At 48.5% G+C, this 26,781-nt stretch overlaps 14 protein-coding genes across 14 annotated transcripts; 8 read left to right on the forward strand and 6 right to left on the reverse strand.

Moving 5' to 3' along the window:
- Positions 1–46: 46 nt before the first annotated feature.
- Positions 47–773, reverse strand: P175DRAFT_0178438 (uncharacterized protein). Its single transcript, XM_040892512.1, has 2 exons — positions 656–773; positions 47–582 (listed from the first exon to the last, which is right to left on the reverse strand). Exon 2 carries the CDS (start codon positions 478–480, stop codon positions 127–129), a length of 354 nt encoding a protein of 117 aa, XP_040754967.1. The 5' UTR covers positions 481–582; positions 656–773; the 3' UTR covers positions 47–126.
- A 1,550-nt stretch (positions 774–2,323) lies between these two features.
- P175DRAFT_0522558 (uncharacterized protein) lies at positions 2,324–3,987 on the forward strand. Its single transcript, XM_040899266.1, has 6 exons — positions 2,324–2,686; positions 2,742–2,761; positions 2,813–2,849; positions 2,907–2,974; positions 3,027–3,499; positions 3,557–3,987. The coding sequence occupies exons 1-6, from the start codon at positions 2,536–2,538 to the stop codon at positions 3,900–3,902; spliced, it is 1,095 nt and encodes a 364-aa protein (XP_040754968.1). The 5' UTR covers positions 2,324–2,535; the 3' UTR covers positions 3,903–3,987.
- On the forward strand, positions 3,988–4,453 carry P175DRAFT_0556219 (uncharacterized protein; the record flags this gene model as incomplete). The annotated part of the gene is made up of 2 exons (XM_040900680.1): positions 3,988–4,238; positions 4,322–4,453. Exons 1-2 carry the CDS (start codon positions 4,071–4,073, stop codon positions 4,451–4,453), a joined length of 300 nt encoding a protein of 99 aa, XP_040754969.1. The 5' UTR covers positions 3,988–4,070.
- A 365-nt stretch (positions 4,454–4,818) lies between these two features.
- P175DRAFT_0530707 (uncharacterized protein) lies at positions 4,819–5,550 on the reverse strand (the record flags this gene model as incomplete). Its single annotated transcript, XM_040899809.1, has 1 exon — positions 4,819–5,550. The coding sequence occupies one exon, from the start codon at positions 5,548–5,550 to the stop codon at positions 4,819–4,821; it is 732 nt and encodes a 243-aa protein (XP_040754970.1).
- Positions 5,551–6,580: 1,030 nt separating this feature from the next.
- Positions 6,581–9,284, forward strand: P175DRAFT_0508236 (DUF3712 domain-containing protein; the record flags this gene model as incomplete). Its single annotated transcript, XM_040898329.1, has 5 exons — positions 6,581–6,587; positions 7,217–7,460; positions 7,519–7,943; positions 7,995–8,119; positions 8,172–9,284. 5 exons carry the CDS (start codon positions 6,581–6,583, stop codon positions 9,282–9,284), a joined length of 1,914 nt encoding a protein of 637 aa, XP_040754971.1.
- A 147-nt stretch (positions 9,285–9,431) lies between these two features.
- Positions 9,432–9,818, reverse strand: P175DRAFT_0431406 (uncharacterized protein; the record flags this gene model as incomplete). The annotated part of the gene is made up of 1 exon (XM_040893486.1): positions 9,432–9,818. The coding sequence occupies one exon, from the start codon at positions 9,816–9,818 to the stop codon at positions 9,432–9,434; it is 387 nt and encodes a 128-aa protein (XP_040754972.1).
- Positions 9,819–10,022: 204 nt separating this feature from the next.
- P175DRAFT_0433997 (MFS transporter) lies at positions 10,023–11,584 on the reverse strand (the record flags this gene model as incomplete). The annotated part of the gene is made up of 3 exons (XM_040893631.1): positions 10,023–10,847; positions 10,905–11,361; positions 11,427–11,584. 3 exons carry the CDS (start codon positions 11,582–11,584, stop codon positions 10,023–10,025), a joined length of 1,440 nt encoding a protein of 479 aa, XP_040754973.1.
- Positions 11,585–13,317: 1,733 nt separating this feature from the next.
- Positions 13,318–14,691, forward strand: P175DRAFT_0515426 (uncharacterized protein; the record flags this gene model as incomplete). Its single annotated transcript, XM_040898858.1, has 1 exon — positions 13,318–14,691. The coding sequence occupies one exon, from the start codon at positions 13,318–13,320 to the stop codon at positions 14,689–14,691; it is 1,374 nt and encodes a 457-aa protein (XP_040754974.1).
- Positions 14,692–14,865: 174 nt separating this feature from the next.
- On the reverse strand, positions 14,866–15,642 carry P175DRAFT_0556223 (uncharacterized protein; the record flags this gene model as incomplete). The annotated part of the gene is made up of 2 exons (XM_040900681.1): positions 14,866–15,509; positions 15,588–15,642. 2 exons carry the CDS (start codon positions 15,640–15,642, stop codon positions 15,013–15,015), a joined length of 552 nt encoding a protein of 183 aa, XP_040754975.1. The 3' UTR covers positions 14,866–15,012.
- Positions 15,643–15,924: 282 nt separating this feature from the next.
- Positions 15,925–17,085, forward strand: P175DRAFT_0500147 (uncharacterized protein). The gene is made up of 3 exons (XM_040896890.1): positions 15,925–16,194; positions 16,320–16,845; positions 16,898–17,085. Exon 2 carries the CDS (start codon positions 16,345–16,347, stop codon positions 16,651–16,653), a length of 309 nt encoding a protein of 102 aa, XP_040754976.1. The 5' UTR covers positions 15,925–16,194; positions 16,320–16,344; the 3' UTR covers positions 16,654–16,845; positions 16,898–17,085.
- Positions 17,086–18,653: 1,568 nt separating this feature from the next.
- P175DRAFT_0432681 (Zn(II)2Cys6 transcription factor domain-containing protein) lies at positions 18,654–20,700 on the forward strand (the record flags this gene model as incomplete). Its single annotated transcript, XM_040893553.1, has 3 exons — positions 18,654–18,777; positions 18,934–20,186; positions 20,245–20,700. The coding sequence occupies 3 exons, from the start codon at positions 18,654–18,656 to the stop codon at positions 20,698–20,700; spliced, it is 1,833 nt and encodes a 610-aa protein (XP_040754977.1).
- Positions 20,701–20,977: 277 nt separating this feature from the next.
- Positions 20,978–22,457, reverse strand: P175DRAFT_0455559 (RTA1 domain-containing protein). Its single transcript, XM_040894605.1, has 2 exons — positions 22,089–22,457; positions 20,978–22,028 (listed from the first exon to the last, which is right to left on the reverse strand). Exons 1-2 carry the CDS (start codon positions 22,379–22,381, stop codon positions 21,326–21,328), a joined length of 996 nt encoding a protein of 331 aa, XP_040754978.1. The 5' UTR covers positions 22,382–22,457; the 3' UTR covers positions 20,978–21,325.
- Positions 22,458–22,917: 460 nt separating this feature from the next.
- P175DRAFT_0500151 (uncharacterized protein) lies at positions 22,918–23,590 on the forward strand. Its single transcript, XM_040896891.1, has 2 exons — positions 22,918–23,051; positions 23,118–23,590. Exon 2 carries the CDS (start codon positions 23,324–23,326, stop codon positions 23,498–23,500), a length of 177 nt encoding a protein of 58 aa, XP_040754979.1. The 5' UTR covers positions 22,918–23,051; positions 23,118–23,323; the 3' UTR covers positions 23,501–23,590.
- An 850-nt stretch (positions 23,591–24,440) lies between these two features.
- On the forward strand, positions 24,441–25,700 carry P175DRAFT_0500152 (ankyrin repeat protein). The gene has a single exon (XM_040896892.1). The coding sequence runs from the start codon at positions 24,729–24,731 to the stop codon at positions 25,686–25,688; it is 960 nt and encodes a 319-aa protein (XP_040754980.1). The 5' UTR covers positions 24,441–24,728; the 3' UTR covers positions 25,689–25,700.
- Positions 25,701–26,781: the final 1,081 nt, after the last annotated feature.

Below are 26,781 nucleotides of genomic sequence, written 5' to 3' on the forward strand. Positions count from 1 at the left end.
GCTTCTATATGGTAATATTCCCGAAAAGGGCCATAGAAACGACTACCTTTGTAAGAGAAACCTAGAATCGGTTCTACTCTGGCGGACGCTACAGCTGCGGAGGGAGTTGCCTTTTTCTTCGCGGTTTCAACACGCGTCTGGGAGACAAGGGAATGGAGAGATACAGAAGATTCCATGAGCCTGAGAACGAACTGACTGAGACCTTTTCTTGGGGGCGGCGGCTCCACCGTATTCATTGATGCGCTTATTGAACGCTTGAACTGGGGAACTGGTCGGGGAGGTAGGTATGGCCACCCTGGAGTTCGACCCTTCGAATCCGACCTTTACCACCGTCTCAGGTGGATGAGCTGTTTGATAGGACTTGTTCCGTAGCTCCAACGGCTTGGGGGACGAATAAGAGCCGCATTCGGCCGGGGAGTCCTCGACAGCCGGGAACGCAGACAGAGCTGGCGAGCCCGTCACTTCCGGATGACAGTACATAGATCAAATGCCCTTTGGCGTGGACAGCGTCGACGGCTCGTTTCCGGCGAGCGGATTGTTTGTGAGGATAAAGAGGCCAACGATACCGGACATAACATTATTCTGTTTACGGGTGTTAGAACAGGATTGGAGCTCTAGAAGGAACCTTGAATTGAGACACGAAGAGTATACAGACCTCTAACAATGGCGGAATGTCTTTTGAGACGATCCATCCGCCATCGGTTGCTCGCTGATAGTAGTTTTCGACACCTAGATCCCCCGGATACCACATATGATTGGAAATCCGAGGTGCTCACAGAAGGAGCTGACTGGAGATACTCGAGGCAAAAGGCGTCGGACTAGGCAATCGACCCAAAGTGGAGAGATACAGGAAGAGAACTAACTAAAAGAGCCCATGCAGCAGCGCATAATCCTCTTCCGGATAGGTTGGGATTCTCACAGGAATACGACTGTGGGCCCTGGACTCATGCCAGCGGCCAGCCTGAAAGATCGATCCTCACGGCCCCGGGAACAGTCATAGCGAGGGCGTTCCGGATGTTAGCGCCCTGGCTAGTTGCCGCCAGCAAGATTCGATGATCTCGGGTGACAAAAAGGAAGAGAATTCCATTTGTTCATACACACTCTGGTTCATCGAATCCGAGTTTCGCAGTCTTGTGGATTTCACTTTGTTGCAAAGAGAATGTCGATGAGGTTGAACTTGCGAGAGATTCTGGAAGAAATCTTCTGCATGGCCCCAAAAAGCAAAAGGAGACCAACGCATTTCAGAGTCTAGTGCGAGACCGTGAGGTCTGGTGTAATTCATGATCAATAATATGAGACAATTCCGCTCTTCTCTATCTGCGAAGGCAAGAGAATTTCGTGAGAAGAAAGATCCATAGTATGGTATGATATTAAACTTCCCTCCGTCAGTCGGCTCCACACGGCACCATCAAGTTGCTTAGCTGCTATTCTCGTCGTCTTCTGGGAAATAAGCCCTACATAGGGAACGAGGAACAAGATCGTTGTTGGTGCGTCATGATTAGAGTCTATACCCGACCACGCCGAAGTTTTTCCCTCGACTATAGCCATGGCCCCCTTCCCCGAATCTACTTCCTTCGATGATCAAATTCTCTTTTGACCCAAGCGTGGGATCTTGCGGAATAAGCGGCGTTATCTTACGAATCGGGAGGCCATGTTGTGCATCATTGCAGCGGATATTTGTCGTTAGTTGGGCACTAGTTGGATCCTGCCATGATCATGGATTTTGCCCGAATCTCCAGTAGCTTTACCAATTCTCAGTTCAGCATGGATTCGATCATATTTTGCTAGGTCAAGAGGAGTCCCGCAGTGCACAGAACAAGCCGGGAAACAACAAGATAGAGAGGACTGAGCCGGAGGAGATTGGACTGGGGAGCGTTATCTATTATGTATAATGCCCTTTGCCGCAAAAGAAAATGCCCAAAATTCCACCTATTAGTCACTGCTCTTATGTGCAACACCTAGGCAAGCAAGCAAGCAAGCAATCTAAAATATCTGAAGCTGCAGGTCCGGAAAGCTTTACACCTATCAGCTTGCGCTGTTGGAGATATCCGAACCACAACTCTGACCAGGCCGTCTAAAGTTTTGTAATTTAGTCTCTGGTAGTGCTATTTCTGTTCCAGGATGTATATCTCATCACCATATATCTCGTGCTAGTCGCAAGAAATAAGTAGCTACCCCCGGTGCTTGATCTTTGTAGGAACGACGGAGTGACTGCGGACTAGATCATCATTCATTTTCCGAATGTGCTTTCTGGGCTCCTGCTAAGTGAGTTTGAGTATACATAATACCATAGTTGCCCGTCGTCTTCATCTGTTTGCGATCAGTAAATCGTGATCGTGGCTTCTGGGGACGACGAAAGCCGCAGCTGGGTGGAGATATAACTACTCATTCCTGGGTACACCTGCAAAGTCTGACTGTCAGAAACGTACTTTTCCACTCTTTTATTCTTTTCCCTTTCCTTTCCTATCTCGCTCGCTTGACCTCTAGATTTTTTGATGCACAGTATGAAGCCGTGAGCTCGCCGACTCCTTCATCATGTCGACCACCCAGCTATCGGGTCGACCTGATGTCCTACATACTGTCAATTTCGTCACGCAATGTCTCTGCATTCCGATCATAAGCGTCTTCGTGATTGCGCGGTTCTCTATCCGGTTATATCATAAACAATTCTCGGGCGTTGAAGACGGTAAGTGCTAGTAGTGATACTATACATGCCATCCGACATGCTAACTTGCCAAAAGGAACCTGCTTGCTTGCATGGGCAAGTACTCTAGGCTTCTTGCCTCTATTAATCCATATTAACCGGACCTAGATCTTGTTTATGGGATATTGCGGCATTGCCATCGTGGGTAAGTGGTAGCCTCGAATTCAACTCCAGTAACGACACCATCCTTACACCAAGTTAGTTGGCAGCTATGGCGGAGGGTATCACTACACTGATGTTTCTGATGCGGACCTTGTCCTTTTTCGCAAAGTTGGTATTGTCTATTCTCTACTATTCCGCCGCTTGCTAACAACTGACCCAGTTCTGTTACGTTGCGACGGCGCTTTACTGCCCCATGGCCCTCCTGGTCAAGATTGCACTCCTGTCCATCCTCATCCGAATCTTCGCTCCCTACAAATCAAAGATCCTCTTCATCTATGTCTTCCTCGGCTGCTTGTGTGTCTACTATACCATCGCGGAGATTGTCAAGATCCGCATGTGCGACCCCATCCCGGCGTATTGGACTTTAGACCCCCATGCCTCTTGTTTCGACCAGCGAGCTGCCCTCATTGCCGACTCGGTCATTAGCGTGGTGTCCGATCTGCTGATTCTGATTCTTCCGCTCCCCCTCACATGGTCACTGCAAATGTCAAGGAACAAGAAGCTGCGCGTCATTGGGATGCTGTCGGCTGGGGGTCTTGCCACGGCCTTCAGTATTTACCGATTAATCCTGGTCCTGCGTGAGGGGGACTCGCCGGATATGACAATTGTGTTTATCTGTGTTATTCTGTCGGGGTCTGTTGCCTCCCTCCTTTGATCTGCTCACCTGTGCAAAACACTAATATTATGCAGCAATGCCGAAGGAGGCGTTGGATTGATTTGTGCCTGTCTCCCGTCCCTCAGCATCTTCATCAACAAAGCCCGCAAGCACAGCTACAATTCCGACCAATACTACGAGCCGCACAGCTCCTCCGTCCAGCTCAGCCGTGTCAAGGGCGCAGGCAACCAGGGCGTTTTTGCGAATATGCCCCATCACGACCCGGAGGGCCACGAGTTCGGCTCGGACCAGAGCCACCTCATGTCTTACACAGGTGCAGGCGAGGGCCTATCTGGCCGTGGAGTAATCCACAAAACAATCGATATGTCACAAACTGTGGAGATGGTCGACGAGCCAGAGTCCCCGTCACACCGGTTGTGATGTGTCTATGCCATTTTATTATTTCCCTATGTCTAAAATCCTTTTCTTTACTATTGTTTTATCCTACCTTTCTTTCCAGTCCTCCTTTTTTTTTTTTTTTTCTTTGGCTGTATATCAATTATAAATAATGGCTATGGGTGATGTTTCGCCCGACTCGTCTTTTCATAGATGATGCTTTGGATGAAGCGGTTAGCACTGGAGTTATTCTGGATCATTGGGAACTTTGTCTACACTGGTTTCACTATTGCTTTGCCGACCTACATATACATTCTTTGCATTGAGGATGCACGGTGCTCATCGGACTCCATAGACACTACCGTATATTTGAAACACTGGGTGGGACTCCGGCGAAGGGAACAGGGAATAGAGAAAACCCTAGGGATATTGCAGAAGCTCTGCACTGACAATTGAAAACACAGAGAAGCCGTTGCCGAATTTCCAAGTCCATGCTCGCGGCCCTTCAAGAAGCGCCGCAAGGGAATACAATAATTATGCAGAACAGACAAAAAAAAGCAGCGAACAAAGACGAGTTCACCTTTTCAACTTGTTAAGATGCTTTGAAGATGGGTGTAGGGAGCACTATTAGACTATTAGTCTCGTTATGACTATACAATCGCTACTAATTGTCACCAAGCACAGTTTGGTGCTAACAATTTGACAGAATCCTCGAGAGAACCCTTCAAATCGCTGTGTCGGGAAATATAGCTGGATACATATTATGACTTGGGCGATTTAATGGCTACAAGGAAAGGATAAAAGGAAGATTGGAAAGACAAGCAAAAGATAGACCGCATTTCATTCCAGAGCAATCGGGATCACATCATATCAACAAAAATACCCCCCAGGTACATAAAGACAGAAATGAAAAGCAAGCAACTCCTGACCAATAAGCAAGTTTTCTTCCAATACATTCCCACTATATCCACCACAAGGTATACATCTCTGGATCCTCGAAGGAGGGATCGAAGAATAAAGGCTGGAGCTGTGAAGCTGCAAACGGTGGCTCGTAGAGTCCCATCGCACCAAATCCCCCAAGAGCCAAATAATCATAATCAAAAACCGGGATGTCGTAAGGCCAGTAAAGGTAAACCCACTCCCAGGAGGAGGGTTCCAAGCGCGTATCTTGCGCCTCCCTCCTCGGAATTACTTCCTCTACTATCTCTTCCTCTGCCTCCTCTTCCGGAGCCGGCGCCTCCTCCTCATCGGGGGCAACTAGGGAAATGTCTGATATTTCCACACAGGCGCCGTATACCTGGAAAGAACCCAGGAAGTTCAGGATATCGTTGGCCGCAAGAACCCAACTAAGATCGCCTGGGGGTCTATCCCTTGCTGTAATGAATATGGTGGGGATGGGATCTGGCACAGGAACCTCGATCGACTTTCGTGTGCATAGCCTGATGCTTTCATAGTCAACACCTCTAATATTGAGTAAATCGGCGACTTTGAGGGACATTTCGTGGTGGTAATGATAGAAAAGCGCACTGTAGTCGTCTCTTTCGGTAATTTCGCACGTTTCGGCAGGGAGAGGACAGAGATATGGTCCTCCGACGCGGACCGAGAGGTCTTTTATACCGGGAGGCATGATAAACTGCACTTCGTTCTCGGGAGGTGGAGTAGGGGGCATATCCCACGTGTGCTGCGAGGACATTTTTCGAGTTTGGATAAATATAGTGAAAGATGGAGATGCTATAGGACCTGAGAATTATGAAGTTGATTTGACTCGGGAACTTGGATGATATTGAGATATGATGGATGGATGGATGGATGAAGAGGACGAGAAAAAAAAAAAAAAAAAAAAAGAAAGAAAAAGAGAAAAGAACGAGAAGTATAGTTGTAAACCTTCGCTTAGAACAATCCCGTCAACTATATTCAATAAAGCCTCGAAAAGGGATGATGACTTGGGAATGACAGGAACGAGATATAAACCCAGGAGGAGCCTTGGGTTGCCGTGAATGAAGACAGCAGCTGGCCCCTATGAGTCTACAGACATATTCTTACGATGCCTATGTCAAAGAATGCATTAACAAGAGATATGAGAAATAGAAGTGCTTATAGTTCCTCACAAATCTCCTGACTGTCCTCGTCCATTAGTTCCAAAAAGTCGACACTGCGTAAATCTCGTCAATATCACATCACCACGACGAAGAGGACAGGATCTTACGGCAGTTACCCATCTAGTACTATCTACTTTCCACTTGCTCAGGCATAATCATTTCATCCAACCCCTTTAGACTGCCAGAGAAACGCTGCAATAGTTCCAAGGGCAGTGTGGAAGTCGTATCCCAATCTCCCGACATTTCAACACCAGGATTCCTCAAGATTGAACTGTAACTCGCTGGAAGACTTATCACTACCGACCTGAATATCTTAGAAATTAAGAATGTTCCAGAGATATTCCGATTAGCAATCACAGACCCCCTACCTGCCTAGGCTCTAACAACTACAGCAACCGTAGAGGAACTGAATACAAGCCTCGTATCACCCGACTGACTGATATTATCGACGACTCCTGCATTTAGCACCGAATCAGCCCTCGCTATACGTTTGAGTAATGTAAAAACGGTGCCACCAAGTTCTTGCAGCATTTGAAGCAGGAGTGGGAGGATATCAAGTATCACGTCAGATTACCGGCACGATGTATGTATGTATGTCATCTACGATAACACAGTATAAGAACTATGGCTCGTGTTTGAAGTATGCCACCTAAACTTTCTGTACATTATATTATGTTCCAGGATATTCTTAAGTTCATTAGGAATGAACTGCACTTTTATTGTTTAGCCATACATTCACGGTATTAACATACTGCATCATCATCCGTATCCAGGAGTCCTAGAATCTTTAGTAAGTACTCGTAAATAACTTCCCCCGTGGGGTGAGTGCGATCTCCAAACCCTAAACTCTGTAGGCGAACTTTCTATGACTGTTCACACCTGTTCCCACGCCTGGGTTAGTGACCTGGAGAAGAATCACAGCTGCATCCCATCGGCTTACAATCGTCCACTTATAATTGGATTAAGGCACTTCCGGCGGCTAAAATGAGGTCCGACTCATTCTAGAGAGTCATTAACAAGTTTGCTGAAATAGAAATTATGTTTGGAATTGGCAAATTTATGCGTAGTTGGGATTGGCGAGGTGTTTGCCATGCTAGTCCCTCGCATGTTAATATAATATCCCTTTCCTTGTCTGATTCAAGGTCTTCGGTAGAGCCCCTGCCCCCCCTATTGTCCGAACTCCATTCTCTAGGCGTATATCACGATTGAATACCTTTTGTTTTTTTTTCTTTACAGCTGTCTTTTCCCTCGCCATGGTAGTGGGGGACTCGTATATGGCCTCCACGGCCGAAAAACAGGTCATCTGTGCCAATCGAGGGGTGTCAAATGAGGGGCCCGAAAAGGACGTTCTTGGTAGGGATAAGGAGATCGAATATGTTGAAGCTGTTGCTGCCGAAAAGCAGACAATTGGGAAGTGCCAAAAGATTAAGCAACACTTTGCGAGATTTCGGTACTATTACCTTCTAGCAGGGATCCTCTTCCTAGCTATCTTTTTACCTGTGTTGTACGGTCCCTGCATAGTGGTTTGGACCAGTTGAAGACCTAGTAACTAATGAAAATAGGTTCCTTCTGGTAATTCCAGCTATTGCTCAGCGCGTTGCGGATGACACAAACATCACTGTCTACTCAGCCACTATGATGAACCCCAAGCCCGACGCCGTTACCTTGACGCTCAACACATCGCTAGCAATTCCCCTGGGTCTGCGTGTGGGGATAGACCCGCTCAATATAAATCTGTTCAATCGAGATTCCAACCCACGGATTACCTATCTCACCGTACCACTTCCGGAGTATTCATTGAAAGGTACGACGAATCTCGTCGCCACTAGTAACAACACTCCTGTTCTAGACGAGGATGAGTTTGTGCGAGCTTTGGCCATGGCCGTATACTCCAAAAAAATTACATTATCAGCGGGTGGAGAACCCACGGTGCATCTGGGGGCTTTAAAGGCTCACTTAAAACTAGATAAAGACGTCGAATTAGCTGGTATTTTATTCTCTGGCTTTGAGAGTACATTAAGATTAACCAAGAGTCTAGGCCTTGACAAACTAAATGGATTCTCCATTGACGAAGCTGCATTTCTACTGCCTGCTTTACCAGATGGCTCAAACCTCAACGGCAAGGCAACATTGCCAAACCACTCTGTTGTAACATTCGCACTGGTATGTAGGAAGGAACGGCATTTTTGGCATTACAATAGTGATGACTTTCTAGGGGAATGTAACGCTTAATCTCATGGCCAAAAACATAGTTCTCGGAACCGCACGGCTGGAGAATGTTATACTACAGCCGGGAAATAACAGTGTCAACTTCACAGCCAAAGCCGATATCAAGCATGCGCTTGATAATATTGGATCCATTCTCAAGGCTGAAGCTGATGCACTTCGAAGCGGTGACATTGAGCTCTCAGCTTCGGGAAACCAAACAGTCTACAACGGAGTACATATCCCCTATTTTGAAAGAGTGTTAAACAACTTGACAATTACGGCGCGTGTTCCGATTATCTCAATCTTGCTTGACACAGTAGGCCAGTTTCTAGGTGATGGAGCAGATGGGGTTGTTAATACACTGGACACCATTCTGAACAAGGTCAACTTTGCTAGTCTCTTCAAGCATGTTGACTTCACCTCTCTGGTTGATAGCCTTGGTGATATCATAAAGAACATAAACTTAGGGACACTTCTTGAGGGCGTGAATATCAACCAGCTCTTGCAGGACATTGACTGGAAAAAGGTTATCGACGGAATCAAGAGCATTCTGAGTCAACTTGACTTAGGCGGTTTCCTCCAAAGCCTAGATCTCGGGAAACTTCTCTCGGAAGTTGACTGGACCAGCCTAATGCAGAGTATTGTGAATCTGCTTAAGAAGGTGGACTGGACCGCTGTGACAAATGCCATCAACTCGATCCTGAAGAACATCGATCTAGGCGCTATTATCGAGAAAATAGCGCCTCTTTTAAAGAACCTTGACCTGGAACAAATCCTGAGCAATCTCGACATCGGGAAAACCATCGACGAATTGACACCTGTGCTAAAGGACCTCGATCTGGGAAGCATTCTCAAGCAATTGGACTGGGGAACTATTATCAAGAGTGTTATGAGCATCCTTAAGAACATCGACCTACCATCCCTTCTCAAAACCCTGCTCACTACTTTCCAGACTCTTCATTTGAGGGATCTGTTATACAATGTGACTATTGGGGGGATCAATATTGGAGATTTTCTTCAGAAGCTCGCTAATGACTCCGGTAATGTCAGTTTAGACCAGGCATTGAACAATCTCCAGCATGCCTGGCAGGATATTGGAGGTCGTGGTGGCAGTAGTTAACTATACCCTAGGTTTAGTTCTGTAGTTTATGCCATACTCTCTGGGCCAAACGTGCGAAATCAGTCAAAGCTATACATCTGGTTAATTCACAGTAGACAAAAGAACATTACAGACGCGCTTCCTCGTGTAAGGCAAAAAAAAATGTATTTACATTTTCGCCTTCCCATCCCTGAATTCCTTCTGGCTCTCCTCCCTCAGAAGCGTCTTGAGGATCTTTCCACTTGCATTTTTAGGGATCACGGCCAGAACCCTCACTCCCCCCGTTAATGCCTTGTACTTGGCTAGTCTTTCTCCGAGATGGTTTTTCACCTCGTCTTCTGTCAGATTTGCACCGCTGCCTGGACGTCTCACCACATACGCTCGGGGAAGCTCACTCTCCGGGAGAACACCGCGGACACCGATAACCGCTGCATCAACGATCTGGGGATGCGAGAGTAGGACTGCCTCCAGCTCTGGGGGCACAACTTGGAACCCGCGCACCTTGATCAGTTCCTTTTTACGATCAACGATGTACCATTTTTTTCGTGCCTGCATCACAATATGCTATATCACCTGTACGGAACCACCCGTCACTATCAAATGATTCTGCATTCGCCTGTAGATCTCGGTCATGACTGTAAGATGGATCTCACTTGAGGATTTAGGAAGTTATAGTAGGCAAAAATATCAGAGTTATGCAAATAATGCATAAAGCACCACCTACGTCAATGGAAGTTGATTCTATGCCGATATTGAAATCTATAGGCGGATCTGGAACCGGGGATGGGTTCGAATCTTCTCCCCATACTTCCAGAATAATAATGGACAGGCGCACATAGCAAGGGCAATGAAAGCCAGAACCGAATTGCCCCAGCCCAGACCCAGAGCTTCATACATCGATGGCCCGGCAAGGGGGAGCACGGCTCCAGCAAGGGATCGCAGGGCAGTATTGGCCGCTGTGACTGATGCGGCGTGAAGCAGGTACGAATCAACGAGATACGTGTTGGCTGCCATAAACACAGTCATCAGCCCAACCGCAAACACTCCAGTACCTATAATGGGTACGATCCAGTGAACTTTGGCATACGCTGACCAGCCGTACCAGAAGAGTCCAATTGGGATCGCCCAACTGCCAAACACCATGGGTGGGAGACGTGACTCGGGCCTGAAGATACCGCGAGCAGTATGCGAGGCAGCAATTTTGTTCCCAATTATTCCACTGATTATGAGCCCGATGAAGCTACCGACACCAAAACCAAGGTACGCAAGACCAGCCAGAGATGGAGAGAACCCGTAGGTGCTCTCGAAAATGCCGGTGAGGGTTGTAAACATCAGGTACAGGTACCCGTATGAGACGGCCGCAAACAAGGAGAAAAGGAAGACAATCGGCGATAAAAAGAGGAGTTTAATTGGTCGGGTAAATGCATCGGTGAATACTTCCCTGGGAAGACGGCCATGATCATACACAGAACGCAGTCGGGGGTTTCCAGTTTCCTTGCGAAGTCGAGCAGCCTTTCGTTCGAGCAAGACGGGGGCATACGATTCTCGGTAGCTAACGAGACAGCCAATACCAATAACCGCGGTCTATACGGTCGTTAGCGATTCAGGTTTATATGGAAGAAATCCAGGAGACGAAAATACCGTGATTGCAATCACCCAGAAGACCCATCTCCATCCCTCTGCTTGAGCCAAAAAGCCTCCGGCAACTGGCCCTACAATTGGGCCAAGAATAGGTCCCATTGCCCACACAGCCATAAAACCAGCACGCTTCTCTGCCACAATCATATCCGCAACTGTCCCAGAACCAATAGTGAGCGGACAGACGCCTGCGACACCAGCCAGCAGTCGGAAGACAATCAACTGTGGGAGGCTTTGGGCGACGGCGCAGGCGATGGTAAAGACTAGGAAGAGCACGTTGCAGCCGTGATATACAGGCACGCGCCCATACAACTCCGCCAGAGGCGCAACAATGAATGGACCCACGACATACCCCAGCACGTAAACCGAGACGACGAATGAGGCCAGCATGGAGTCCGTGGAGTGGAAATCGCCCATGACCCCTTGGACACCGGGAGCGAACATGGACGAGGCGAGCGGACTGTCCATTAGTTCCATAGCTCATCTAGAGTATATGGGATGGTTAAGGAAAAGGGAAGCAGTTACGTGATGAAGGTATTCAGGGCCATCAGCACCAGCTGCCGCATCTGCTTGTATTTCGGCCAGTTCATGGGGTTTTCGGGATCGTCCGGCCCATCCCAGTCGACCTTTTCCTCCGCTGGGACATTTCTCTTTGCCTTTTCAGTGTCTTCGATGCTGGACATCTGTCTGTCTGAAGCCCCTGCTCTCTTGATCAGATCTGCGCCTAAGCAGAGAATTTTAGAGCAGCGAAAAGGTTGAAAGGCGCCACTGCAACCCCAGTATGGACTCCTATTTATACGAACAGACACAATTTTCCGCTGTACACATGGTATTTACTTGTCCAATTGGAGCCAGATCAATACACTAATTCTGGAGAAATGGCTAATCCTCGATGCGGGGCCCCTTCTTTATACAGTTTTATTCCTTTTATGCAAAATCATATGGAGTCAAACGGTCCAGTTTTGGTGTATCCGGGGCCGTATTCAGGCTTTACATAGTTTACGACAGGATAAAATCAGCAGCAAAAGAGGGGTTCTTGTGCATTTTTCCGACGCATAAGTTCTGCATTATTATCAGTATCTGCAGTGTGGATTTGGATTTGCCGGGGGATAATCGTCTCATGAAGGTATACCAGGAAAGTAGATATTAAATTAATTGAGGCTTTCTGACGGTCTCTATATGATAAGAGTTGAATATCTAGTTTAAAAACAGTATAAATAGATGTTAAGCATAGACCGGATCCATGTTAATGCCGCAGTCCCTGAGATTAGAAGCTGTTGCTATAAAAAAGATACATCCGGATAGTGTCTCTTGAAATAGCCTGCTGCGTTCCAGTAAGGTGATTAATAAGGTGATTCAAACGTGCGAGATGACATTCGGGCTGCAATCATGGGGGCTCCCTGTTGAATACATACAGTACTATAACAGTAAAATATGCTCGAATCAGAGGAACGGCGCTACTATATGCATACAAAGTTATGCGCTTTGCCAAACCTCATATTGTCCTGCAGTAAGAAACAGTGCACCACGGACGAATCCGGATATGACAACCCATCTCCTCGGAAATGCACTGAAACAAAGAAAAAGAAGGAAAAGAAAAGAATAGTACATTTGACGACAATGTATATGCCTATTTCACAAGTGCGGCCGCATTTTCCATACTGCATCACTCGGGCACGTAGCGTACAGCGAACCCCTCCGTCGGTAAGATACCCTTCCAATAATCTAGGGCCAATAAAGGTACTCGTGTCGCTCTCTATTCTCGATCACGCGAGTTCAACCTCTCACTTGAATAGATATGTATACCCATATAGGTGCAGCTTACTCGCTGTGGCTAGTGTCAGTCCAAGATATTGTGAATGAGAAGCAAACGCAGTGGAGAGCATGGCTCTAAACGCGGTACTCTGCCCTGAGGTACTTCAATATGGTGCCTTTGTATCCGAGATGAGGTATTCCGGCCTCGAGATAGAGTACTATGAACACCGCGTTCCCTGGTCTCGGTCAACGTATCGAGTGTTGAGACTGCGCGGGTCGGAACCAGCCTGTCAGGCTAAGGCGATTTTGTAAAAGGACACGATCCTGTGAATGTTAAAGGAATACAAAATTTCCGTTAACAAGGCTGTTGTTGCTATTAATCAGGAGTTCCTGCAGTTAAGTTAGGGTTTAGCTAAGCTCCTAGAGGAGGCTTCGGAGATGGATGGTCATGACCATTTTGCTGCGAGATCTATCCCCACGTATACTCTGTTCCTCTCTTATACAACTATACAGTCGCTATAATGGAATTGTAATCATGTAAAATTTACTCCGACTTCCCTCCAGATGTCTCCGAGGTTCCCTACTATTAGAAGTGGGCAATTTGGCATGTTTCCTGATCACCGTCACCTAAATGAAGACCCCCATTGTACTAGCAACGGCAATGTTTGAGGCAATCACGAAGAACTCACTCTACCACTTGGGTAGCCTCCTGGTTGGGAAGCCTATTACGGTTCCTTCGCCGCCCTATCCAGCTGCCAGCATCTCAACCACTGAATGGACCCTGCGGCCCGGCGTCTACACTCCACGTCAGCTTGTCCGAGGGTTTGCGCCTCTTCTTGACACCGTGCTATACCATTTGGCTCCAGATCCTTCCAGCCCTCGCGCAGCCCGTGATCTTCTGCTTGATAATCTCGCCGCGAATCTCGCCACGGACACACGTGAATCTTCCTTGACCTTCCCAGAGCAGGTCACAGACAAAGGTCGCCGTGAAATTCGCGACCAAGCCCGTCGTATCGGCAAGCATCTCGTACAATGGGCGAACGAGGCAAGAGATAGCCATTTCGAGCCAGATCTGATTCTCCGCAGTCCCTGTGAAGGTCACTTGCTCCTCCCACACAATGTCGACCTTATGTTCGGCCGGCGGAGCAAACCACATCTCATGCAACTATTCAATGAGTACATGCACCAGATGATCCTCCTTCGTGACTCACTGCTCCCATTTCATAACTACGAAGATGTTCTCATCCCTGTGAGCGGGAAAGGGCGTGGAATTCGCGACATGGAAGGTCCTCGTGCGAAGTTCCTCGCCGGCCTTTTCACTAAACAAGTCACTCAGCAGTCCGTCGTCGCAATGGCAAGGGAGTTCCTAGCGCCAAATCTTGCTCAAGCAACCACAGAAGGATACTATGGTTTCCAATACAAGTATGGTCTTGTTTTGCCCACGCTATTCGCCACTGGTCCTTTGCCATTCCATCTCCTCCAGTACATCCCTGCTCATGTCTACCCTTCCCATCCGGAGATATTGCTCGAGTACGAATTTCCGGACTATTACGCTGCTCCACGGACTGAAATCCCAAAGGGTACAGCAACCTCCTCTTTGCGCTCATTCCCTGGCGCGACCGCTCCCCAGGTGGAGAAAATGAGTTTGGGCCTACGCCCATCACACATCACTTCCCCATCGGTTGGGAAACTGGACCTGCAGCTTCAATTTGATAATGGACAGTGCGCGATGGTCGATATCGGTCAGATTGCTCGTGGACACCGCTACGCCTACGAAGCAGGAGAGCCCGGACAAGTGGAATCACCCAGCATTGTGCACTCAGCTGGAGACATTCTCTTCAACCCGGAACATGGGCTCACTACCGCCCAAGCGGGCGGATTCCATGTTATCCCAACAGACGACCACATGGTGGCTCTGGCAGTGTTGGGCAAGTTGTACCCTGAGAATGTGGTTGTTCTGTCGCGGAGGGATGGGTTGGAGAAAGCAGTCAACGCTGGCAAGGGCTTTGAGCCTAAGTTTGTAGTTTGGGTGTGAGTGATATATGAAATTGTGCCATAATGGAAATGAAATATTGTAGTGTTTAGGGTGCATTTCAGTGGTTTCAACTTGACATGCCTGTGGTTTTGGTCAAATTTATGTATATAATATTTTTCCGCGGCACGGAGCATATCAAAGAAAACTTTCCCCAAGATTAATCATAACACGTCACCTTCATATAATAAACAAAATTGAGAAAAAAAAAAAAAGAATTGAATTAGAAAGACGCAAAAGTCGACATAAAGTATCCCCAAAAATAGACAGCCACATCCCAGATTGAATTGCTGTTGGGCGATACATAGTAGCCCCGGCGTCAACTCAAACCCGATGATTAAATCGAGATCTCTCAGGTTTTTGAGAGTCCTGAACCCGAGCTCTGTCATGAGAAATTCTTTCCTCTAAGGCTAAAGCCGCCTGCTGAGCCTTCCTCCGCCACTCTCGTTCTCTTTGCTCTGCACAGGCCGCGCGTTTATTTGTCTCCTCGAGACATTCCACCAGCCGCGAATTCGCCCTTAGCAAACTAGACAGGCATTCACCACTTTGAGCTAACTTGGTCTGTATGTTGTGGATATGCGCATCCTTTTCATCCACTTGACGATTTCTTTGAGCAAGAAGGATGTCTAGACCCTTGTGTTTGTGGTGCAGGCGGTCTTCAAGTTTGCGGGTTTCGGCGATTTGCAGACAGAAAGCGATGATAGTGTTTTGGAGAAGTTGATTCGTGTTACAATCAACTCGTACAGAATTCTGATGGGTTCCCTCTTCGGACATGACCTTTGTTCGTTCTCTGTGCGAAGCAAATGCCGTGATAACAGAGACTGGATTTGACACGAGCCTCAACAGATGATTTGAAACAGGGATTAATATATACTCAAAAGATGGGCCTATAGCTTTACACAACCCAGTGAATGACTGGGACAGTTCCGCCTGGAGAAAGCGTAGAACGCCCATGGTTGCCGACAGCATTGTTCTCCAGAATAGAATCTCTTTACTGAACATTTTAGGAATTGTTTACGACAGAACGTGGGACGCAAAGTGACTTTCATCGGTACACCGCTCCTCGAGTATCCTTCCGGCAAGGGGCATGCTACATGTTTCAAGGGCCTAAAACGCCCTCGTAGTTGATAGTTGAGACGGATGTTCCCTTGCAGCGGATCTGAACTTACAATAGATAGCATATTGTAATGACCACCACCGCGGGACGCTTACATCGGCATTCGCCACTGATATTCTCCCGGAGAACCGTATAATCTTAAGTGTAACACCGAAACCCACGATGTGGCATTAGAGGCATTCGAGTCATGGGGGTTTCGATGATCGGGGCTCCCTGACAAGGGCAAGGGCCCATGCACTCATATTTGGGGCTCAAAGCGGGCCTTGATTGCCCTGGATGAATTGTGGCGTACATTAGGGCTGCTAGGGGTCCACTATACATACAGCATTTTATGATCGCTTCGTAGAAAGGGCGGCACGGCTAGGGCCTCTGTGGCTTGTAGCAACTTTCTGGGAACTTCTTAGCACGGATACCAGCAACGGAATGATTTAGAAGCCAACGTAAGGAATAAAAGGAAGAAACGGAAGCAGGGATCGTTCTGAATCTCGAGAATGATAAGCAACCCATTACATACAAAGCGCATTGTAACTGTGGTCAATATGCTCGGGTTATCACACAGCCCAGAGTCTGGTTCGCCACCAGCCCTAAGGACCGCGCATTCGGATATGCAGGAAGCCCTGCAGCCCGGCAGCAAGTATCAAGTTTGGTACCGTGAAACAGCCTTCAGTCACCTTGGCGGACATATGGCTAATCTGGGATTGGCCTGGTGCACTATCACACTATCAAACTACCACCATCCACGTCATCGGGCGTACGGCCATCTATTGCGGACGGGAACCCCGAGGGATCAGGCTGGTGTTTTAGCTGTGTATTGCGTGGTGATAGTAGTTACTTACTCCCTTGAGTAGCTCACAGGGTGTTTCGTTAGGGTGCAGCATACCTGTTTCTAGAAGAATCTAGAAAGGTGATTCATTTAGCATGTTTCAATAGCACTGAATCTATATGGAGGCCCGTGGTACAACCGGAGAGTGGCGGACCGGAGCAAGTTGGTTCTGCACCTATTCTGAACGGCGTTCAGAATTTAAAGCCATGGACATCTGCTGTCACTAGAGGGTTAGCATGTTCATCAACTCATCGCATACCTACTCTTACCCTAAACACTGCGACTGGGGGATATCCACGCCCAGGAGGCTAGGCCGGCCAGTCGCCGCCCCTACAAGAAACATGTGGACAAGAGAGCATGTCTTGCACGACAATTGCAGTACAGCAAGGGAACTGCAATACCTCCGACATCCATGGCTTTCCATGGTCCATTGCAGAAATAACAAGAATTGGGTGCAGGGAGCAGTATACAACATGGCTGCTGATGGTAAGAAAGAGGCCGAGGCAATTCTGAAGGAGAGGCAGGGAGTGATCTGATCCAATCAGTCACCCATTCACGATGTCTCACTGGCCGGAATTGTGATTTTCTTGCAATTCATGGGCGTCCGGATCGGCTCCCTGGTAGGCGAGTTCGGAAGGAATGGTGATATTCTTCGACAATCCGGCCAACCGGGTCTTCAGAAATGCAGGTTAGCTTCTACGCTTACACTTCCGGTTGCTTATTTCTCTGGCTTTCGTCCCCAACGACCCGTCGTTTCATTGTGTTTGGCTAACTATGTAGATAGGCCCTTCGTAGCTCCAACGCCACAATGCATGTGCAGACCGTCCCGCCCAGTACCACTACGGGTGGTCCCGATGATAATTATCGTGTGATTTGCGCCACTAATCATGCGACCAGCAAGCGAGATATTCTCCTGTCCTCGTGTGAATACCTGGACCCGAGGATTGCCACTTTCTAATGTGACTCTCCTGGGGATATGAGGTGGGGGGTCGCTAACATGCTGGTGGACAGAAGAGGCAGGAAGAAGTGAGGGATGGGGATGGGACTGGCTTGCGAGGTGAGACGGATCAAACCGTATATCCCAGATGCAGCAAATTCTGTCATGTCGAAAGCGGGTTCGATGCTTAGCAAGGAAATTCTGAATGCTCACAAAGACAACAAACAGCATGGAAACAAGGGAATAGACCCAGGGGGGGGGGAATAAGTCAGCACAAAGTATGACATGGATGACAGCGAAGATGACGATGAGGATGAGGATGATGACAGTAACAAGCTTGGTCGGTACTTTTGAGAAACTCCGAGTGGAATACTTTCAACCAAAAAAGAAATATAGACGCCACGGCTGGTTGAAGACTGTGCCCTAATCTAGACTCCTGAACCGCAGGATCGCGGTTGTGGCTTCGGTTGGGTGTTGGCGAGTCTAGAGAAAATCGAGCTACTGAAGGTGCAGGATCAATGATGATGAACATCCGGATGATATACATAACATAGGGTTTAAGATAGCGAGTGTGTCTACGAGGCGTATTGCGCCGTGTTGGTGCTTGTATAGTATAGTGTGTGTAGGACCTAGATCTGGCAAATCATCCGTGGTCCATCAGATCCATGAGCAAAGATGAAACCTCCAAAAAGACAGGCAGGAAGTGGTGCGAGTCGTGTCTTCGGCCTGTCTATCCACATTTACGCCCCCAAAGACGATTCCCCGCTACTAAACTGGTGCTAAAGAGTCGTTATTCAATGTCATGATTGCCCTTGCTCGCTAAATGGACCTAGTACCTAGTACTAACTAACTACTTACTGTCTTGATGATTTCTCATCCTCTTATTAACCAAAGGAATGAACAAGCTATCCTTCTCCTTTCTTTTCTTCTTCTTCTTCTTCTTCTTCTTCTTCCGTTTCCCGGTTGAATCTTTCCAATTATTGTGTCATCCCCTCGTTATGTTGGTTGCACCCTCACTACTCCCCCCTACCCCATCCCTGCAACAGCATCGCATGGAGGCTGATGAGCCTTCCCAACGCCCCGATGGGATGAATCTCGCCGATAATAGCCATCGAAATCTCCGTCCCGCCCTCCATATTCCTCCCGCCCCGCAACAGCCGAACGCGGATGGAGAGTTTCGCTGTGGGATTTGCAACAAAACGTATAGTCGCCGTAAGCCCATCCATCCGTTTTCTTCTTTAGCACCCCGAATTCCAACATGGTTGCGCCTTGTAGATATAGAAAATATGGTTCCTCGACTCCGATCTCCACTCAGAAACCTGCCGGGGTTAGAATAACTATAATCCAAACAAAATCTAACGAGCACAGGCGATCTGCGCGACCGCCATCGACGACGATGTATCAAGACTATTGGTCAAGAACGCCAGTCAAAACGAAAATCCTGCGAGACATGTGCTCAGAAGAAGCTCCGGTGTTCCATGACACGTCCAGCCTGCAGTCGCTGTATCCAGATACGGACTCCTTGCCGCTATCCCCCGTCTGCAATCCCCGTTCAACCGTCGGAGTCCAACGAGGCTCTGATATCCTCAACAACATCCACTTCTACGGCTTCGCTTCTTTCGGTGAGCCCGGCCCCATCAGCGCCCACTGGCAGTGCTTCGGACGAAGTGTCACCCGCTGCAGAACTCCAGACACGGCCAATGCCAACCTCAAATCCATTCGATCCCATCACATCAGGCCCCTGGAGCCCGTTTTCCTCAGGAGATATGGATCTCATGGTCCATCAATTCCCGAATACTCCTTTATTTCCAGATCCTGACATCCTAGCCCCAGGAACCCTGCCATGGAATAACAGCTTTTCGCCCCTTTCAGAGTCTTTGATGCAAGAAGGAGATATCATCATGGCTTCCCTCAGTAGCAACCAGCCGAGCGATTCCCCCACATCACGGCTTCCTCTACAGAACGGACTCCCGACATCGGTCCCCCATGATGTTTTTCAAATTGCCAGCGACCTCAGCATATCTTCACTACCGTCCAGGGTGGTCGACAGCTCTATTATTGATCGGAACACTCACGGCGGTACACACAATTACCCATATATCGAAATTAACCCGGAGAACTCATCCAATTTGGACTTCGGAGGGCAACTTATTGTAAAACCTGGGGTCTTGGCCCCGTATGAAGTTCAGGAGATTTACCAAGCGGTCTTCAGTGCTCTGCGCCAGTATCCCAGCCTGGTACTGCAACGGGACCGTTGGTCGCCATTCATTCACCACCAGATGTATCGTTGCTCGGTCGGAGGCATGGCCGAACCCATGGGCATTGCGTTGGCCTGCGTGTCCGCCCACGCGGGATCGATTGGCTCGAACTACGGATTTGTCGATGCGATGATCATGAAAGAGAGGGAGAAACTGGTGCGCAACTTTCAATCCTACCTCAATGGCCAAGAAAACTGTCTCGCAGCAGTGCATGCGGTCTGTATTTATCAAATCCTGGGCCTATTTGGAGATAACTTTCTTCCTGCGGCGATAAAGTCTCCTCCAAACCTGAAAGAGATGCTTGATCAACAACAGCAGGAGGTAGAGCGCCAGGCAGAATTACACACCTCATTTCTCCTCAAAGTACGCTGCGCTGTTGTCCGCTACGTAGTATAGTCGGGTTCTGACTGACTTGTTCCAGATGACCCGGCGACTGTACAACCACCACAGAGATGCCCTCCAGGTAGACCACGACGCTGAAACGAGCTGGGAGCGCTGGAAATTTCTCGAGTCTCTCCGGCGCAATATTTTCTTGGTGCATATTATCAATGTTATCGGAGCCAAATCGGGCAAGCTCAACGGGGTATACTGTGAGCCCTTGGACGATGACATGATCTTGCAGCTTCCACTCCCAGCACCCGAGTGTATGTGGCGGGCCTGCAGCGCCCGGGAATGGTCAGCGGCACGAGAATATTTACGACAACACTCAACTCCACCCAAGGGGCAGGATGGTAGGACTGCACCGGTATCACAGACTTTACGGCGGCTGCTCCACGACGAGGAAACTGGGACTCTAAACGTCTCCACATTATTACCCCTGACCAGGGTGATTTTCGCGAGCACCAAGATCGAGCCTCCAGGATTAAGTCACTTATGATGATTATGATTTAAGACGATCCAGACGATGTATTGAATTCTGTACAATGGCTAGACGACGGCGTTTGGTGAAGAAACTGATAGTGTGGATGGGTAACCAGGTTTTTGTAGGAATCCTTCTTGGCCAGCTAGGGCAATGCCTTTGTGGTGGAGTATTTCTTTCCATTTCCAAATATTAAAACTAGAATATGACCTAGTGATGGAATAAATAGGCCTGAATAGGAATGTCATTCGATTGACCCTAAGTTTCAGGAGTGAGATATGGTCGCACCGGTATCCTATCAAGACAATATCAACTACACTCAGCCTCAACCCGCCCCCAAACCGGCTCATAAAAATTGAGTTAAGGATTGGCTGGGCCCGATTAATGATCTTGGGGTGTCTTGATTTGGGATTCGGTTCCCCCTTGCGCTCGTATTGTTGTTGCATTCGGGTTGGGCATTGTTTTAGCCAAAAGGATTTTGAATAAACTTGATCTAGAATCCGGTTCGCAAAACTTGTATACGACACCCATCGCATGTCTATATCCATAATTGAACAAATGAAGAACATCAGTGAAATGATATAAAACGCTATCAATAAAGCCCCTAAACACAAGGATCTTAATTCCCTCCCCCATCTGCATTTCAAGCCTGAGCATACCGATCATACGCAGGGTTGCTTGGGGAGTAAGTCGAGCTGTCGCTGCTCGTAGCCTTGGGGTAGTTCGTCGTCTCCTTGCTGGCACGCGTATGCCACACGGCATCATGCCACTGACCCTTGAATATCGCACCCGGGTGGAAGACAGTCTGGCAAATGACCGCGATACAGATCATGGCGCCTTCCAAAATCATGAAGGTGACCTCGTCGTTTGCTAGAGTTCCGTCGAAACCCTCAGACAGCTCCGCGCACCGGAACACGGAACGGACGAAGATCGCCAGGGTAGCAATCCCTAGTCCCCACATACCCAGCTTGAAGTATCGTGAATGACGCACTCTCTCAAAGTCGTAGTTGAAGTCGGTGGGCGACGCGCGACGGACACGCAGGACGAAGTAGCCCGACATGCCGGCAAAGATGAGCAAGCTAGCAACCTGCCATGCAAGACCGCCAATCATAATATTCTTTCCGAGATGAACTGTCTTGGCATTGCTACCATCTGTTGAGGCTGCGATGCCACCGCCAATGGCTTGGAGAAGCAAGGCAATAAAGTCAAAGGCAATGAAAACCATCGTGTAGGTGCGAGGGCGGAAGTAGGAGATCCTCTCGCCATAGGCGACAACGATTCGCGAGAGACAAAGATAGATGGCGGCGGACAAGAAGGCGGGGGCAATTGTGAGGGATACCAGGTATCTGAAAACACTTTGTTAGTATACCCGGTGCCTGCCGCTGACGAAAGGGATCTTGACGTACTGAAGAAAAGCATTCGAGCTGAAGGGATCATCGTGAAGACTAAGACGGCCAGCGTATCCCACAAGTTCACCCGCGAGACCCAGAAGCATGGCAATCATAAAAGTCCATGTCTTGTACCAGATTCCGAGACCAAGATGGAGGGCAAAGGCCACGCCAAAGATGGATATGTAGAGGGCGTTGCCTGCAAGAGAGGGGATATACTCTACACTGGCCATGCTCAGTGGGCAGGTGTCAAGAGTACAAAGACTGGGATCCGCGAGCAGAGTCGCATTGGTGACTACAAGGTCATTCATGATTGCTGGATGGAAGTATGATGACAACGGATAGGGTGGTAATCAACAAGTGCAGGGAAAACCAGGGCCTTCAAACAACCTTAGCTGATGGAGATGAGATGAGGCAACCCATTCCAGGGGAATTCTGTTTCCTTTAATAACCGTATGATGGCCATCTACCTGAACCTTGTTCAGAGCCCTTCGCCAGGTGTATGCCTCTACATGGCATATTTGCATAGTTGGAAAAAAAAAAGAGTTACCTAACCTGAAGAATCCACAATCTCCATGTGGCTTTGGCAATTTGATCAGCTATGCGAATACTCCCACCGGATTGGAAAGCTCGTATGTTTCGTAAATTTTAGGGCCGCAAGGCTGCACGCACACAGCCTCCAGCTGTTGGAAGAGGCCGTGCTTTGCTCGGAAGCCTGAAAAATGACCCGACTATTTTTATTTACTTGGCGAAATCGTCTTTACGCTGGCCTATTAGACAACGGCAACTCAGCGATCTGTTGGTAAAATCCTGCAGAAATCCTTCTGGGGATCAAAGCAACTCTCATCAACTGAGCTGAGATTCCTGCTGAGAATCAAGGGTAATTTTGATCTCCAACGGCCCTTGCCCTCGTCATTTTAGAAATCTCTTCTCATGCATGTCTTTTCAGATTATTGGTTCAAACTTGTGTTGTTAGACGAGGTAATAGCTTTCAGGCCCCCGAAGTTCCCACTCTCACCGAGACTTCAACTAACTACTGCTTACCAGTAGCAGTATACAAAAGACCCCTCAAACTTATTTTGGTTGGTGCTGATTTCACATTATTTGTGTTCTTTTTTTATCGCCCCGAAAGCCGTATGTTAAATCCGCCTGTGGAGTTTGAATTTGTCTGGTGCCTGAGTGCAATTAGGGCACAACACTCTCGAACCCTTTCATTTCTTCCGCTTCTCTTGAAGCTGACCTTCTGCTGTACAATGACAATTCCGTTTTGCTGTCTCAAGGTCTTTGAATGGGAGGAACAGCTATCTAGCTGCATCGACAAGCTCTCCGGGAATGATACGTACATCGCGCCTGCAATTCTCGTCGCTCTTGATCTATTAGTATGGACATTTCCGAATGTTCCGCTCCTAGCTTATCACTACGCTCGATAAATGAACGCCTGTGTATATGTTCCACATTTTCTGGTGGGGACGTCCTTAGGACGAAATTGATATTCCCGGGTTCTTGAAGAAAACCCGTGTCCTCCACTCGAAGTATCAGGTCGTTGCAGCGGTTGGGTCTGTTACGGTGGATGGGCAGCTTTCCGTTCGAGTCGGAGGAGCATCAGTGCTCTCATGGACTGCATCACCGTAGGACACGCCTGTGATCATAGGGCACTTAGGGCTGTTATTTGGGTTATTCAAGGTACAACGGATAGATAGCCAAGGTTATAACCAGAGATTTGGCGATCTTGGTTTCTTCGTCGCACATAATTGTTTGTAACTAAGGCTTGTGCCCAGACGTCAAGACTAGATCTTCAGAGACCGTTGCTTCTTTCAAAGGAAATATGGATCGTCTCAAGTTCGTGAAAGGGGAGGTACAGAGTAGAACAAATACAAGATGAAAGTACTGGAAAGGGGCCTGGGGGGTGCCTGAGGAAGAAACGCACCGGGAGCAGCGATCTGCGTCCAAAATTTCCCTGTTCAGAATATACCCCCACTCGGAGGCTAGTCCATATCGAGTATAGCCGCACCACATCGGGATCCATAATCCATGGACAGCTGCCTGAGGTACCTAGATATACAGAGTACTCCGTATGTATAAGTTAAAGTAAGTGAAAACTACTCCGTAGTTAATAACTACTAGTTAGTTAGAGGAATAAAAGTTCCTGTTAGTCAGATAATCTGGCCTAAGTAAGTTGATATCATCCTAATGGGGTTAGTCCCAACACATGACTGCCAGGGCCCATCCGGACCGACCTGTGGTCTCAACCGCGAACCCAGTTCACGACGAGGGTGTTTTCTTGGACCACCCGGCGAAATGCTACCAATCGGCAAGATTAAGAGGGGGGCATGCAGGCTCCAAATCAATCGATCTCCTTGCGGCTGGTCGCCTCGACCCAGAAACCTGAAGCTCCCCAAACCGGAGCTGGTGCTGCCTGCCGCTGCTTGGGGGGTGCCTGGTGCCGCCAGAGCCTCCGGCATTTGGCCCCACGCGGTTTCCTTTCCCGCATTGTGCTCCGTCCATCGCCCGCAACGCTTCCATCTTCATCATTTAAGACCACCTCTTCTTCTCGCTGAGAACGGTCACTCATCTGGTTTATATCGGACGCCTTTCTTATCGTTGACAGGACTGGGATCATCTCGTCATCAATTCCTGCATCAACCACACTCGTTCGCCATGACCACCACCCCACAGTATACTTCGCTCCCGCCGGTTCCTGCCAAACATGCGGATTTCCTCGCATACCTCAACGATCATCCCCAGGACCCCCTTGGTGATCTGCTGAAGCCATATAATGAATATGATGCTGTGCTGCGTAGGATCTTTGCACAGGAACCCGAACATCCTGCTGGTGCCGAAAATGTGCTCAACTTGGTACCGCTGTTTGATGCCAATGGATCTACGGACGTGAGGATTCGCGCGAGGAACCTCGCTGCAGAGTCGGATGAGGCCAAATCCAAGTATCTGCTGCCACTGAAAGATGAAGCCCGCAAGCCTAATGGCTCTCTCGCGACCGTGTCCAGCATCAGGCAGTTTCAGACCAATTTTAACCTTTTCTCGGAGAATTCCTTGAGTGATTTGGACTGGAGCAATGTGGTAGCAGCAGGGAGTGCCGTGACCACATCTCTGTTGCCAGTTCCAGAAGATCTCGCGGATTCAAAGCGGGGCCTCCGTCAATTTTACCACGAAAAGTTTGCGCCTGCCTCAGATGTGGATTTGTTTCTCTATGGCCTGACTGAGGAACAAGCTATCGAAAAGATCAAACAGATCGAAAGATGTATCAAGGACTCCATTCTAACCGAGACATCCACCATCCGCACAAAACATGCTATTACTATTGTTTCCCAGTATCCAACCCGTCACGTACAGATCGTCCTTCGTCTGTACAAGTCCATTTCAGAGGTCCTGACTGGCTTCGATGTGGATTGTGCGTGTGCCGCCTATGATGGGCGTCAGGTGTATCTCGCCCCACGGGCGGTGAGTGCATACATCACCCAGGCCAACCAAATTGATCTATCAAGACGCTCACCATCGTACGAAAATCGGCTCTCCAAATACTCCCATCGAGGGTTTGAAGTGTTCTGGCCCGATTTGGATCGCTCCCGCGTTGATCCGGTGAGATTCCTGGGCTCATAACCTCCTATTGGCTACTAACCTGGTGGGCTACTAGACGATCTTTGAACGAAGCTTCGCTCGTGTAACTGGCCTGGCTCGTCTATTAGTTTTGGAAAGACTGCCAAAATCTTCCGACCGCGAAGCATACCTGGATCAGAGACGACAGGAACGTGGCCGTCCACCCAATACCACCTATCGACATTCTAGAAAGCTGCATGGTAATATTAAGAATGATTGGGATGATGAAGTGGCCGAATGGTTCGAAGAAGACCCGGTGTCTGATTACCACACGTTTGTATGGCTTGCGACTCATCCCCTCGAAATCAGTGAACTGACTACGAGCTAGACGATTCCATATGGAGAAAATTACCATGCCAGAAGGATAGAAAAGCTTCTCTATACCAAGGATCTGCTCCTTAATGCTGAGTGGAACAAGCCAAAGGACCGGGAGGTACATCTACACCGGCATCCCGCGTTCTTCGGCAACGCAGAGGACATCATCCACGATTGCTGTGGTTGCTGTCCTAAACCAGGCACGCCCGAGGAGCAGGAAGTGGCGGATGAGGAAAGTAAGATCTATGTTGCTGGCGAAATCAGCTTCCTTAAAGATAATCCGGGTCGTCAGGAAATTGGAAGCTTCAACCCAATCACGGAAACGGATTGGACAGGTTTGTTACATGGAATTCCCTAAGATGACTTCGTTAGCTGATGACCGAGTAGAAATGGCATACCTTGGGAACACAGCAGGTTTGTGCCAAGCCATTGTGGACCAAGATTTAGAAGCAGTTCAACATTGGCTGGAGCAACAAGTTGATGTCAACCGCCGGGACCACACTGGACGTACTCCACTACATCTGGCAGCCATGGTATCTACTCCGGAAATTGTCCAGCTTCTGGTTAACAGCGGTGCTCGCATGATTGCTCGGATTGCCGATGGACGTACTGCGTTGCATATCGCTGCAGCACGCGGCAACGTGGAGATTGTCCGAATTTTGTTGACGAAGAGTGAGGAAAATAAGGCAGAGGAGGCTCGCAAGGAAGAAGCCCGCAGGAAAGCGCTCCAAAACAAAAAACACGAGGAAGGCACACTGGTGGAAGAAGATGATAGAGAGCT

Source organism: Aspergillus ochraceoroseus (assembly GCF_002846915.1).
Source record: "Aspergillus ochraceoroseus IBT 24754 chromosome Unknown P175scaffold_2, whole genome shotgun sequence".
NCBI lineage: Eukaryota > Fungi > Ascomycota > Eurotiomycetes > Eurotiales > Aspergillaceae > Aspergillus > Aspergillus ochraceoroseus.

Bases quoted from the DNA above. Each gene is read 5' to 3' on its own strand.
- P175DRAFT_0178438 (XM_040892512.1), bottom strand. From the start codon at position 480: ATGTACTGTCATCCGGAAGTGACGGGCTCGCCAGCTCTGTCTGCGTTC.
- P175DRAFT_0522558 (XM_040899266.1), top strand. From the start codon at position 2,536: ATGTCGACCACCCAGCTATCGGGTCGACCTGATGTCCTACATACTGTC. The intron at 2,687-2,741 runs GTAAGTGCTAGT...ACTTGCCAAAAG, and splicing joins ATTCTCGGGCGTTGAAGACG to GAACCTGCTTGCTTGCATGG. The intron at 2,850-2,906 runs GTAAGTGGTAGC...ACACCAAGTTAG, and splicing joins TTGCGGCATTGCCATCGTGG to TTGGCAGCTATGGCGGAGGG.
- P175DRAFT_0500147 (XM_040896890.1), top strand. From the start codon at position 16,345: ATGCTCGGGTTATCACACAGCCCAGAGTCTGGTTCGCCACCAGCCCTA.
- P175DRAFT_0455559 (XM_040894605.1), bottom strand. From the start codon at position 22,381: ATGAATGACCTTGTAGTCACCAATGCGACTCTGCTCGCGGATCCCAGT. The intron at 22,029-22,088 runs GTACGTCAAGAT...AAGTGTTTTCAG, and splicing joins AGCTCGAATGCTTTTCTTCA to ATACCTGGTATCCCTCACAA.
- P175DRAFT_0500151 (XM_040896891.1), top strand. From the start codon at position 23,324: ATGACAATTCCGTTTTGCTGTCTCAAGGTCTTTGAATGGGAGGAACAG.
- P175DRAFT_0500152 (XM_040896892.1), top strand. From the start codon at position 24,729: ATGACCACCACCCCACAGTATACTTCGCTCCCGCCGGTTCCTGCCAAA.